This window comes from Marmota flaviventris, chromosome 4, assembly GCF_047511675.1.
Source record: "Marmota flaviventris isolate mMarFla1 chromosome 4, mMarFla1.hap1, whole genome shotgun sequence".
NCBI lineage: Eukaryota > Metazoa > Chordata > Mammalia > Rodentia > Sciuridae > Marmota > Marmota flaviventris.
The window spans coordinates 54,715,383-54,730,146 of NC_092501.1; the positions used below are offsets into that span (position 1 = coordinate 54,715,383).

The 14,764-nt window shown below is 40.8% G+C and overlaps 1 protein-coding gene and 1 pseudogene across 2 annotated transcripts in view; both read left to right on the forward strand.

Moving 5' to 3' along the window:
* Nucleotides 1-985: 985 nt before the first annotated feature.
* Nucleotides 986-14,764, forward strand: part of Rufy2 (RUN and FYVE domain containing 2) — a 43,107-nt gene continuing 29,328 nt past the window's right edge. The window contains exons 1-4 of one of the 2 annotated variants that reach the window (XM_071611225.1): nt 986-1,092; nt 3,114-3,287; nt 8,322-8,439; nt 12,747-12,848. In XM_071611225.1, coding sequence (XP_071467326.1) covers nt 1,089-1,092; nt 3,114-3,287; nt 8,322-8,439; nt 12,747-12,848 — 398 coding nt within the window. In that variant the 5' untranslated portion in view covers nt 986-1,088. Of the gene's footprint in view, nt 1,093-1,408; nt 1,512-3,113; nt 3,288-8,321; nt 8,440-12,746; nt 12,849-14,764 lie in introns of those variants that run through there. The other variant, XM_027931426.3, reaches the window with a different exon arrangement.
* Nucleotides 12,550-12,681, forward strand: LOC139705549 (U4 spliceosomal RNA; annotated as a pseudogene).

A 14,764-nucleotide genomic window follows, 5' to 3' on the forward strand; every position in this document is an offset into this window, starting at 1 on the left:
AGATTACTTTTGCTGGGTGCTGGGGTGCATGCCTGTAATCCCAGCGACTGAGGAGGCTGAGGCAGGAGGTTCTCAAGTTCAAGGCTCAAAGCCAGCTCCAGCAGTTTAGCAAGACCCTAAACAATTTAGCAAGATCCTGTCTCACAATAATAATTATAATAATGGCTTAGGGGCTAAAAACTCAAACAAAAATACGTTAACTTAAAAATAATTACTTTTACTTTTCCTGAATTGACTTGACTTAAATCTAGTGTCTGTCATCTGAGCATTGTTTTATTTTTAAACATATTTATTTATTTAGTGGCACTGGAGATGGAACCCAGTATCGCTTTACGACTGCACTACCTCCGCAGTCCTTTTTATTTTCTATTTTGAGTCAGGATCTTGCTACGTTGCCCAGGCTGGCCTCGAATTCGCAATCCTCCTGCCCTAGCCTCCCCAGTCGCTGGGATCAGAGGCGTGCGCCATCGTGCCTAGCGATGTTCTCATTTTTCCGCTCCCCGAAGGAGAAAACGCTAGTTTTCCCTCACACCTCTCCTTGATCAATGAGACCGTTGCTCGTGACACCTTATAAACCTGTGTGTTTCCTGATTTAACGACGTGATTTGGAGCTGCCTACCTAATTTCAGTGGGCTTCTACCTACTGTGAACTGCGTCATGTTTTCTACATTCCCTGGTCCTCTGTGAGTTTGAGAAGGTGAAAGGAGAGGGGTCTGGGCCAGCCCGTGGGCACGGAAACGTCTGCACGTGCCTCGAATCCCCCGTTAAAATCCGGGATTTGGGCTCTGGCGAGGCGCCGGGACGAGAAGCCCCGCCGAGGTCCGGCGCCCAGCTCCCACTCCCGAGCTCTGGTCCAGCTCCCTTCCTTCTCTTCCGGGTCGAGTGGACACCGAGGCTGAGCGGGGCGGGCTTTCTCGCGTGCGGGCTGCAGACTCCGTCGTCCCCCGCTGGAGCCCGGGCGCCCTCCCGCCGCCGGGGGCGCTGTGGGCCGCAGCGGGCCCGGTGCAGATGCGGTGGCGGCCGCCGAGCGGCTGCAGGGAGCTAGTGGCCGGGCCCAGGGAGCCCCCGCCCGAGACCGCGCCGCCGCCATGGGTAAGGGGAGCCGGCCGACAGCTGACGCCGCCCTCCGTCAAGGGCTGCAGGCTGCGGCCGGGCGGGGAGGCCTGCGCGGGGGCTGGGGGGGCCGTGGAGTCGGATCTGGGGCCGGAACCTGGGGTGGGCGGGGGCAGCCTAGATTCGGGGGCTCGGGGTCGCCATGGCAACGCGCGGCCCCACCTTGTTCTTTCCCGCCCCCGCCTGGATTCCGGGGTCTGGTGGCCGAGCACTGGAGGTCTGACGGCTTCTAGGGAGCGAAGACGAGGCGGGCTGGGTGTCGCTCCGGGGTCGGGGTTACAATCTGGGACGAGCGATGACTTTTCAGATTTGGGGGTGGCGGAGGGAAGACGCATCTCAGGTTTTGGCCTGGGCGCCCCACGCCGAGAGAGGGGGAGCGATGCCGTGCAAGACCCTGGGTGAGCCCTCCGCGGGGGTCTTGGGGGGCTGCCGGAGGCGGCCTTGGGTTGGGGTAGGAGGAGAGGCAGGGAACGGGCTCCAGGCCTCGGCTAGGTGCGCAGAGGGGCCCATTGCCTGGTCTCTCGGTGCATCTGCAGCCTCACCCGAGTCACGGAGTCCTGCTAGGGCGTGGCCGCAGCGCAAAAGTCCTCCGCCTGGCAGTCTCAGGTACTTAGCACCAACCTGCGCCCAGCAGCTGCGGTGATCCTTTGTATGGTTGTCATATCCCGCGTTATGGGTTTTGATGGGCACTATAAAATGAGAATCGTCACAGATTATGACACATCAGGTGGTTTCACTGGGGAGCCCTACCACCATGCAGATTTGAAGAAATAATGGTCCACACGTATTCCATTAAGTCGGCCTGGTCATAACACTTGGGTTTGTGTTTTAAATTCTTAAGAATTCAATGTAATGCTTCATGATAGCTAGCTGAAGTCAGATCTAGAATACTAAATTATGCGGAACTCTGAATTTTTGTTCAGTGAAGGAAAAATGGGCACTTTGACTACTTGGGCTTGTACATTAGTCAGCTATTATAGATAATTAAGTGTTATACTAAGTGCTTTGTTCCCCCTTTGTGCTAAAGGGGATTGAACTCAGGGGCGCTCTACCATTGAGCTATATCCCCAGCCCTTTCTATTTTTTTTTTATGTTGAAATAGAGTCCTGCTAAGTTGCCAAGGCTGATCTCAGATTTGCAGGTCTTGCCCTTCGGAGTCGCTAGGATTATAGGCATGCACCACAAAGTGTTTCATTTTTCCACACCTCAGCTTTGTCATCTCTGTTTTCTGAAAATATTCCTGCCAGTCCCAAGTGATGAGAGTATGGGGAAGCATCTGTATTTCTTAAAGAATAAAATTTGTGTGAGAGAAGATATATTTGTGAGTTGAAAATGTCAGTTAAAAATCTGGACTTTAAAATATGTCTTGGCATTCAAACTCAAACACAGACATCACCAGCTATATGGAAGGACAGGGAACTGTGGTTCATGCAATACAAAACTACAATTGGAATGGAAAAACAAGATAGAAAGAAGGTTGAAGTGACTGAGAGAAGTGAGCAGCTTCCGCTTCTTCGTTTTTGTCGGTATTACTGTTTTAACGGATGTGTTTGTTATGAGAGATAGTAGTATCTTAGAGCTTTACCTTTTATTTTATTACAGGTTTATTCTGAACATTTTTTTGCTTGGAATTTATCCTTAAGAGCATATCTATTATCTACCATTTGCATGAGGCCCTTAAATGTGTCACCTATGTCCCCAACCTATCTCCTTAGAAAATCATTTTAAAAACTCATTTGTAGAGAAGAATTTCCATACAGTAGAACAACTGTAGGAGAATGGCAAAACTGCAGAAACTTAAAAATGATTCAGACCTTTGGCTGGAGCAGGCATGGCAGTTTGCTATGGTATGAGTGAGAGAGACATAAAGAGAAGTTAGGTAGGAGATAATCAGGAAAAAGGAAAAGCAAACCAGTGTTCATTTTATAGGGGAAGGGACAAAGTTTGTATATTTTTCATTGTCTTGTGAATGATGTTGGACTCCTTTCTTATGTTTCCAGCTACAAAAGACCCCACAGCTGTAGAGAGAGCAAACTTGTTAAACATGGCTAAACTGAGTATCAAAGGACTCATTGAATCTGCTCTCAGCTTTGGTCGCACTTTGGACTCTGACTATCCCCCTTTGCAGCAGTTCTTTGTTGTTATGGAACATTGTCTGAAACACGGTCTTAAAGGTATCATGAAATTTTTAAAAATTCACTTTAGATATCCTAGAAAATGTATTTTTGAGGCCATAAATTACTGTTATTTTGTGCTTAAAAAATATTGAGTGGGTTGATTTGGGGGAGAAAAATTACCATTTTGTTTTCTAATAGGTGATCTTCAGAAAATGCTTAATTGTTTGTAATTTTTTTTTCTTTATTAAACATTTTTTCAACATGTACCCTTGAACTGGTTTCCATTTTATAGAGCAATCAGAATTATTTTAAATTTCAAATTTCAAATGGTGATATGAACTCAAAGTTTGAGATCTATTAAACAAATACATTGAAATAGTAGATAGCGTAGCTGGACATGGTGGTGCACCCCACCCCTGCAATCCCTGCTCAAATTCAAGGGTACCCTTTGCTTAACAACTTAGTGAGAACTTGTCTCAAAAAATAAAAAGGTCGGGGGATGTAGCTCTGTAGAATAATATCCCTGCGTTCAATCCCCAATGCTATGAAGAACAAAAACAAAAAAATATTAGATTGTTAAAATAGGAACCTCCTTATTCTATGGGAACATATCTAGAGAAAGTATTCTCTGGTTTGGGTTATTATAGAAATGAAAGTGATCCCTGAAAAGATCATCCATTCTATTATACATTCATATTGTGAATGTAAAATGTTTGTTTTATGCTTAATTTCTTTTTCCAGTACTAGAAATCAATCTCAGAGCCTCCTGCATGCTAGGCAAGTGCTCTACAACTGGGTCACAACCCCAGTCCTAATAATTAAAAGTTGAAGAGTAGGTCTTATACAACATATACTTAAAAATTAAATATAGACTTGAAGATGTGGCTAAGCACTTGCCTAGTGTGCTTGTAGCTCTGGGTTGAGTTTCTATCACCAGACACACACACACAATTGACAGTTTGATTTGTAGTTCATATGATCAGCATTTACATGGATGGTATATAAGAGTTGTATGCTAGCCTTCATGGTGGTACACACCTATAGTTCCAGCTAGTAGGGAGGCTGAGGCAGGAGGAAAGCAAGTTCCAAGCTAGCCTGGGCAACTTAGTGAGACCCTATCTGAAAAATAAAAAGAGCTGGGGATATAGCTTAATGGTAAAACATCATTGGGTTCAATCTATAGTACCCCCCTGCCATTTTTTTTCTATATGATAATATTCATTTTTTACTTTTGTTTAAAAATGATTTTTTAAGATATTAGGGATTGAACCTAGGGATGCTCTATCACTGAGCTGTATCCCCATGCTTTTTATGTTTTGGTTACTAGGGATTGAACCCCTAGCCCTTTTTATTTTTTATTTTGAGACAGGTTCTTGCTAAGTTACTTAGGTCCTCACTAAGTTGCAGAGGCTGGCCTGGAACTTGTGATCCTCCTGCCTCAGTCTCCTGAATCACTGGGATGACAAGTATGCACTGGCTAAAGAATTAAAATAATTTCTTAAAATTGAGCTGGGCATGGTGGCACACACTCTAGTCTCAGCAGCTTGGAAGGCTGAGGCAAGAGGATTGTAAGTTCAAAGCCAGCCTCAGCAACTTAGTAAGATCCTGTCTCAAAACATAAAAGGGCTGGGGAGCCGGGCTTGGTGGCTCACATCTGTAATCCCAGCAGCTTGGGAGGCTGGGAAAGGAGGATTGTGAGTTCAAAGCCAGCCTCAGCAAAAATGAGGTGCTAAGCAACTCAGTGAGACCCTGTTGCTAAATAAATATTATATATACATATATACACATATATTTTATATATATAGTGTAGATAGATAGATAAATAGATATGATAGGGGATGTGGCTCAGTGGTTAAGTACCCTGGGTTCAATCCATAGAACCAAAAAAAAAGAAAAAAAATTATATGAATGTTAGTGAAATACACTTTTTGGTACAGTATTCCCCCACCCTACCTTATCTGTGACCCCTCAGTGGATGTCCAAAACCATGAATAGTACCAAAACCTATGGTTTACTTTGTTTTTTCCTATGCATGACTATGAAAAAATTTAATTATCATTTAGACACAGTAAGAGATTAACAACAATAATAAAATAGAAAAATTATTATAATATACAGTAATAGAAGTTGTGTGAATGTGGTCTGTATGGAATTTTCTATGTAATACTTTCAGACCATAGTTGACTACAGGTACCAAAGTATAGAAACCTCAGATAGAGGGAACTATTGAAGTATATCAAACAATATAACATAAAATAAAATAATGCCTGGCACAGTGGCAAAAATCTGGAGTCCCAGCTACTCAAGAGACTGAGTTGGGAGGATTCATTGATCCCCAAGTTTGAGACCAGCCTGGGCAACACAGTGAGAACCCATCTCAAAAACAAAAACAAACAAAAATCATAACTACAAAGAGCAAAATATGAATTCTGTTCGTTCCTTTCCATTCATCTTCCTGAAGAGAATCATTCTTTCAGTTCTTTTCTGTTTTTTTCCCTTTTTCTCTAAATACCATGGTGTTTTATTATCCTGCAACTTTTGTTTTTGGAGAACTTTACATAGAAAGATTCCTAAGAGTATTATTACCAGGTCAAAAGATATAATTGGCATTGTACGGGCTTCACTGATTTATCAACTAGAAGTGGACAAGAGCATTTGTTTCCCCACATTTTTGTTCTCTCCTGATGTTGTCAGTCTCTAAACACGTTTTTTGTTTTGTTTTTGAGAGGAGCTCTCCTTATCTTGCCCAGGCTGGTCTCAAACTTGGGGATCAATGAATCCTCCCAACTCAGTCTCTTGAGTAGCTGGGACTTCAGATCAAGCCACTCTCCTGCCTCAGGCTCCCAAGTAGCTGCAACTCCAGGTGCTTCCACATTCTGCTTCAAAATACTTTTAATACATAGAAAATCACCAATCTGGTCCAATCAGACCTTCGTGATTTTTAATTTCCTTTTCAAAAAATTTTATTTTTTAAAATAGCAGTGATATAAATCTTTATTTTCCCAAAGCCTAATAAATTGAAATTTGGAATTTGCTGGCCAAAATAGTTATTTTCATAATTCATTATCATTTACAAAATATAGTAAGCCATTTCCTATGACTATAGGCTTATCTCCCCCCCCCCCTTTTTTAGTACTAGAGATTGAACCCAGGGGCACTTTACTGCTGAGCTAGGTGCCTAACACTTTTTAAATTTTTATTTTGAGATGGGTCTCACTAAGTTGCTTTGGAATAAGTTGCTTAGGGCTCACTAAGTTCCTGAGGCTTGGAAGCCTCATGCCTCAGCCTCCATAGTTGCTGGATTACAGGTGTGTGTCATAGTGGCATCCCCAACCCTTTATATTATTTTTTTATATCTTTATTTTTATTTGTTTATTTTTATGTGGTGCTGGAGTATGAACCCAGGACCTCACGAGTGCGAGGCAAGCACTCTACCACCGAGCTACAACCCCAGTCCCCCTTTTTATTTTTTGAGTCAGAGTCTTGCTAAGCTACTGAGAACCTTGCTAAATTCCTGAGACTGGCCTTAAATTTGGGATCCTCCTGCCTTAGCCTCCCAAGTGACTGGTGTGCACCAACCACCAAGCCTGGTTCCTTCACTTATCTTAATGCATTTAGGTTTTTTTTTTTTTGTGCTGGGGATTGAAACCAGTGGAGATTAACCCCTGAGCCATATCCCCAACCCTTCTTAAAAAATTTTTTTGAATAAGGGCCTTTTTATATATATTTAGTTATCGATAGACATTTAATTAATTTATTTTTATATGGTGCTGAGACTTGAACCCAGTGCCTCACACATGCCAGGCAAGCACTCTGCCACTGAGCTACAACCCCATTCCCTTGATCGAGGTCTTGCTAAGTTGCTTAAAGACATTACTAAATTGCTGAAGCTGCTTTGAACTTGTGATTCTTCTGCCTCAGCCTCTGGAGTATTTGGGACTGGAGGTGTACACCACTTGCCCAGCTGATTTTATGGTTTTATATTACTCAAATAATCAGAATAAATACAAATAAATTCATAATTTTTCATAATTAAAAGGAAAACACCTTGTTATTTGTGCTTGGCTTATTTAAACTTGTAAAGATCAATCTTCAAGGGCCACCAGTCTTTATTTTTGTACTGGTCAAGAATGAGTCTAGGGCTGAAGATGTAGTGAGTTCAATCCTTATCACCACATAAACATAAACAAATAAAATAAAGGCATGCTGTCCATCTACCAAAAAAAAAAAAAAAAAAAAGGATGAGTTGTTTAATTACTTGCTACATTCTTTTCTTTTTAAAGTGGTATAGGGGATTGAACCCAGGAGTTCTTTACCCCTGAGACATATTCCTAGCCCTTTTAATTTTTTAATTTTGCAACAGGGTCTTACTAACTTGCCTAGGATGGTGTCAAACTTAGAATACTCCTGCCTCAGCCTCCTGTGTTGCTGGGATTACAGGCGTGTGCCATCATGACCAACTCTGCCTGCATACTTTTGATATGAAAGACTGGCCAAAAAGCATTTTTCTGATATGGCAAAATGTGTGTGTGTCAGGGGCAGAATGGGCAACAAGTTCCTGATTGAACAGGTTCCTGATCAACAAGAATGGAAAAGTGGGGCATGGAGGGGCACACCTATAATTCCAGCTACTCAGAATGCCTAGATAGTATTGGAAGTTCCAAGTCAGTCTAGGCAGTTTTATTGATACTTTGCCTAAAAAAAAAAAAAAAAAAAACAAGGGCTGGAGATGTAGCTCAGTGGTAAAGAACCTCTTTACCACTTTGGGGCTGGGGCTGGGGTTGTGGCTCAGCAGTAGAGTGCTTGCCTAGCACGTCCAAGGCGCTGGGTTCAGTCCTTAGCACCACAATAAAATAAAGGTCTTGCATCCAACTGCAACTAAATATATATATATGTGTGTGTGTGTGTGTGTGTGTGTGTGTATCACCTCTGGGTTAAATACCCAGTACCAAAAAAATTAGTTAAAAAAAATAAAGAAGTGGGAAGGTCTTTGAATAATGGTATGTTAATATTTAAGGTGAAGTTAATACCATTTTATATGTTGAAACTGTGGGTATTGTACTTTCTTCTTTCTTTTTTTTTTCCCTCCAGTAAGAAAATCATTTTTGAGTTACAACAAAACTATTTGGGGCCCTCTGGAACTGGTGGAGAAGCTTTACCCTGAAGCAGAGGAAATAGGAGCCAGTGTCCGAGACTTACCTGGTCTTAAGTAAGTAATGTTATTAGTTGTTCATTCTTAACCTCCGCAGTGTATTTACTGTCCTCTAACATACCTCAGTTTATCATCTTCTCTCAGACTTAATGATACCAAGAATTTAGTCCTTGTCCCTGGTTAAAATCCAATGACAAGGACAAGGTTTAAGGAAAAAGAAGATTATTGCTTTGCCAGCAAAGGAGAATACACAGTGGACTCCTATCCCAGGGGCTGTGATTCTAACAACCAGGGGAAATAGTGGGCTTTTAAAGAGGGGATACAAAGGCTGCACTCTGGCTGTGCCTCGTCAGGAGTTTCAATTCAGTTTTAGCCTTGAGAGGTAGCCATTTCTGAGACCCCTTGGTGCCAGCTCTGAAGTCTATATTCCTTCATTCTTGTGCCCTGAGCAGAAAGACAGATAACTTGACCCAGGACAGAAAGGTTAATCTTGTTTCCCCATGATTAGGGAGGAAAAAAAGGAAGGGGGGGGGGGAGGATCCAGTTTTAAATTAAGCTGCAGTGGCAGAGCAGCAAGGGTTATATTCAAATCATGAGTGGACCCCTATTATATTACATACCCTTCTTTTCTTGTCTTCTAATAAAATTCGGTTCATGCTTTGTTTGTTTTTAAACTAGGGATTGAACTCAGAGGTGCTTTACCACTGAGCCACATCCCCAGCCCCATCCCCATTTTATTTTTTTTTTTAGTTTTAGGTGAACACAATATCTTTGTTTTATTTTTATGTAGTGCTGAGGATTGAACTTAGTGCCTCACACCCATCCCCATTTTAAATATTTATTTAAAAATTTTTTGAGACAGTGTCTCACTAAATTGCTTAGGGCTTGCTAAGTTGCTGAGACTGGCCTTGAATTTGTGATCCTCTTGCTTGAGCCTCTGGGATCACAGGCATGTACCCCAGAACTTGACAAACTGTTTATTCTATATGATTCAGCTCAGATTCCACCTCCTTCAATAAAAGTTAACCATCCTTCCTTTTTTTTAAATATCTTTGTTTTATTTATTTTTATGTGGTGCTGAGAATTGACCCCAGGGCCTCACACATGCGAAGCATGCGCTCTACGGCTGAGCCACAACCCCAGTTCTCCCATCCTTCCTTTTAAGTTCTTACCACTAAGGGGGGGAGTAAATATATATATTTGTTGTATCATTACTTCAGTTTCATTGTATTGTAGGAAATTGTAAGTCCCTTTAAGAGGCTGTATCAACCTAAGTGCGGTGGCACACATCTGTAATCCCAGCAATTCTGGAGACTGAGGCAGGAGGATCACAAAATTGAAGGCCAGGTTTGACAACTTAGCAAGGCCCTAAGCAATTATCAAGACTTTGACTCAAAATAAAAAAATAAAACAAGGCCGGGGGATGGTGCTCAGTGGTAAAATGCCCCTAGGTTCAATCCTAATTACCAAAAAAAAAAAAAAGGATATATTAATTCTACATCTGTTCTGAGGGTTAAACTAGTTTCTTCAAAGTAGGCAGTCAATAACTATTTGTTGAAGACTGAAGTAGGCTGAATCCAAGGCAAAGATTCAGTAGAGTTTTCAGTTAAACTCTTCATATACCATAGGATTTGTGCAAATTGTTTCCTTCCACCTGAAATTGGAGCCTATAGTGCCATCTGCTTGTTTTTTTTTTTTTTTTGGATTAATGTATGTGAAATGCCCTAAAAGCTGGAAACTTCCAGCTAAGAAATCATGACTGTTGAAACCTTTGCTGAGAATTGGATTCAAGGCCTCACACGTGTTAGGCCGGTGAGCTACAACCACAGCCCAAGGCTAAGTTCCCATGTTTCTTTCTTTTTTTCCTCTTTTTTGTACCAAGGGTTGAACCAGAGGCACTACACCACTGAGCCATATCCCCAGCTCTTTTTTATTTTTTATTTTGAGACAGGATTTCATTAAGTTGCTATGGCCTCACTAAGCTGCTGAGGCTGGCCTCAAACTTGCAATCCTCCAGAGATAACTTTTTTATGCTTAGGATTTTCTGTCAGGATTATCAGTTTGTTTTTTCCAACTCTGACTCTCTCAGTTTGTATTTTCTTTACAACTTAGGGTTTTATATGTTGTGGGGAATATGATAGTGTTTTCAGATATTTGTAAATTGGGCTTAATTGAGTGATGAGAATAAATGGCTACTACTGAGCACTGTGTGGGTAATATGTAATCTTTTTACAAAAATTGTCTCATTTAGTTGTGTGTTTTTTTTTTTTTTTGCTTTTGTAACAGGCATTGAACCCAAGGGTGCTAAACTACATCTCCAGCCCTTTTTATGTTTTATTTTGAGACAAGGCCTTGCTAAGTGTCTGAGTCTGACTTTGAATTTATGATCCTCCTGCCTCAAAATCCCAAAATGCTGGGATTACAGACATGTGGTAACACATCTGGCTCATTTAATTTTTGCCAATCTTATAGGGTAGATATAATAATTATATAGATGGAAAAAATTAAGGTCAGATAAGTGGTATCGGCTGGGCATGGTGGTGCATTTCTGTAATTCCAGTGAGTCAGGAGGCTGAGAGAGGAGGATTGTAAATTTGAGGTCAACCTCAACAAATTAGTGAGGCCCTAAGAAACTTAGTGAGACCCTGTCTCAAAATAAAAACTTTTGAAAAAAGACTGGGGATGTGGCTCAGTGCTTAAGTAACTCTGGGTTCAATACCTGGTACCAAAAAAAAAAAAAAATTTTTTTTTTTCTTAAAAACTACCTGCCAAGCCAGGTCCTGTGGCACACGCCTGTAATCCCAGCTGCTTAGGAAGCTGTGACAGGAAGATCAAGAGTTCAAAGCCAGCCTCAGTAATGGTGAGGTGCTAAGCAACTCAGTGAAACCCTGTCTCTAAATAAAATACAAAATGGGGTGGGGATGTGGCTCAGTGGTTGAGTGCTCCTGAGTTCAATCCCCAGTACCAAAATAACAAAACAAAAACCTACCTGCCATTGGCTGGGGTTGGGGCTCAGTGGCAGAGCACTTGCCTAGAATACGTGCGATACTAGGTTCAATCTTAGCACCGTATACAAAAATAAATAAAATAAAAGCATGCTGTCCATCTACAACTACAAAAAAATAAAAATAAAAATAAATAAAATTACCTGCCAAAATCTTCTCTGCGTAAGAACATGTGAAAGTAAACTGGGCAAGGGGGTGCAGGCCTATATTCCCAGCAATTTAGGAGATTGAGGCAGGAGGATTGTTAATTTGAGGGCAGCTTCAGCAACTTGCAAGGCCTTAAACAACTTAGCAAGACCCTGTCTCCATAAAGGGTTGGGGATGTGGCTCAGCAGTTTAAGCATCCCAGGGTTCAATTCCCAGTACTTCAAAAAAAAGAAGAAAGTATGAATGATACCATTCTCTTAAAAAAATCTTTGAAATTTGATTTTATTTTTACTAAAATATAGAATTTAAAATTTGGATAAAAGAAGTACGAGGTTTAATTTCTCTTTTTGTGTGTCTGGCCTCTTTCTCTCTTTCTTCCCACCCTACCCCCCAGCACCCTGTACTAGGGGTTGAACTGAGGGGTTGTTTACTACTAAGCTACATCTCTACCTTTTTATTTTTTATTTTGAGACAAGGTCTCACTAAGTTGCCAAGGCTGACCTCAAATGTGTCATCCTCCTGCTTCAGCCTCCTGAGTCAGTGGGATTACATGGTGAGCCAACATGTCCAGCTGTATACAGCTTTACTGATGCATTTTTGCCTATTCACTTTTAGAGGGCTAAGACTATTTAGACAAAATACTTCTTGTAGAAATATTCTCACTATTTAGTGAATCATTTCTTTGTGTTTATTTATTAATTTTAAGATGAAGTCTCACTAAGTTACTGAAGGCCTTACTAGATTGCTGAGGCCAGCCTCAAACTTGTGATCCTCTTGTTTTAGCCTCCAAAGTTGCTGGGATTACAGGCATGTGCTACCGTGCTGGCTGTGAATCATTTCTTTATTTTTTATTGGTACATTATAATTATAATATTGTGATTTATTGTTACATATTTTCAACATACTTTGGTCAACTTCATTTCCCAGTATCGCTTCTTTTAAGGCATAAAATGGTACTTACATACCCTATAGGAGCAGGGACTGGTTAACTTGCTGGCTTAAAACTATAAAAATGAGCTTTGGACCATGGTAGCATCGTAGCCAATAAGGTTATCCAAGGTGTGATTATTGCTAATTGAAAACTATAAAATTGAGAAGAACACCATGATAAAATGGCTTTTTTCTTTGTTGTGTACCTCAACAGAGATGGGACATGTATTCCATGGTCTTAGAGCTAAGGCTATTTTCTGACCATTTGGTTCTTCTTTTTAGGACCCCACTGGGTCGTGCAAGAGCATGGCTTCGATTAGCCCTCATGCAGAAAAAAATGGCTGATTACCTGCGTTGCTTAATTATTCAGAGGGATCTCTTGAGGTTGGTACCGTTAACTCATGTTCATTTTTTTTTCATTTATATTCTCTCTTCTAAAAATGATCCAGCCTGTAGTATAAAAGGATATATAAAATATAAAAATGTGACATAAAATACAAGAGGAGTAAAATGAAAGAGAGGAACTAACACCAAATAGGAATACTGTAGGGTTTTTATCAGCTAATATAGGGAAATTTACATATGTTCTGTTTCTAAGTTAGTTGATTTTTCTGAATTATAGTTAATTCTATGGATAAAAATTTGCTTTGGAATTTGGGGATTAATTCTGTTTCTTCCTAGATCTTGTATGTCCAGTACAGATAAATGCTTCAACTATGTTGTGAGCACTGTTTAAACTGAAGGTCAAATATTTCAGACAACCAGAGAAAGGCAATCAGTCTTTCAAGGGAGTGTACCCAGGGCAGCCTTTCATATGTCCTTGGTGTTAAAGTCTCTCTCTCAAAGTTCTGAAGAGCATGGTCCTGTTTTTCTTTCTTTCTTTTTTTTTTTTTTTTTTAAAGAGAGAGAGAGAGAGAGAGAGAGAGAGAGAGAGAGAGAGAGAGAGAGAGAGAGAATTTTTTAATATTTATTTTTTAGTTTTCAGCAGACACAACATCTTTGTTTGTATGTGGTTCCGAGGATCGAACCTGGGCCGCACGCATGCCAGGCGAGCGCGCCACCGCTTGAGCCACATCCCCAGCCCCCTGTTTTTCAATTTACGTATGACTTTGGTTCTATATCTCAGTACTCCCATTAGTAAAATGAGAATATCCATACTTTAAGCCCTGTAATTTCTCAACAATATTCTGAAGATTGAGGAGGACATGAGAGGGTGTTAACTACTTTGTGAGTATAGACAAGGGATTCTTAACCACTGAGCCACATCCCCAGTCCTTTAATAATTTTTTAAAATTTTGAGATAAGATCTTGTTAAGTTGCATAGGGCCTCGATAAATTGCTGAAGCTGGCTTTGAATTTTCAATCCTCCCTCAGCTGGGATTTAGAAGGGTTAGCCACCACGCCTAGTATTAGATTACCCTACTTCTTTCACAGGTCTCTTATTTGAACTTTTTTTTAAATACAGATATCCACATGTGAATCAATCAATCTATCTATCTATCTATCTATCTATCTATCTATCTATCTACTTTGCAGTATTGGGGATTGAACTCAGGGGCATCTCTACTACTGAACTGCATCCCCAGCCCTTTTTTTATTCTGAGACAGGGTCTCACTAAATTGCTGAGGTTGTCCTGGAATTTGTGATCCTCTTGCTTTCAGCCTTTTACCTTGCTGAGATTATAGGCTGAACCACTATGCCTGGCTTTCCATAAGTATGTTTAAAAGATAACTTAAAATACACCTTTGAAATGCACTGATTTGAACATGGGCTTTGAAATATTTCGTTATTGTTTTTATTTTTATTTATTTTGGTACTGCGGATTGAATTGAGGGGTGCTTATCCATTAAGCCACTTCCCCAGTCCTTTTTTTTTTTAATTTTTTTTTTAGTTGTTGATAGACCATTATTATTATTTACTTATATGCGGTGCTGCGAATCGAACCCAGTGCCTCATCCATGCTAGGCAAGCGCTCTACCACTGAGCTATAATCCCAGCCCTTCCCCAGTCCTTTTTATATTTTATTTTGAGGTCTCACCAAATTACCTAGGACCTTGCTAAATTGCTAAGGCTGGCTTTGAACTTGCAATTCTCCTGCCTTAGCCTCCCAAGTTGCTAGGATTGCAAGCATGTGCCACCATAATTGGCTATTTTTATTTCAAAAAAATTTTTGTGTAGTATTGGGGAGTGAACCCAGGGATGTTCTACCTCTGAGCCATGACCCCAGCCTTTTTAATTTTTAATCTCGAGACAGGATCTCACTGAATTGTCAAAGTTGGCCTCAAACTTTTGATCCTCC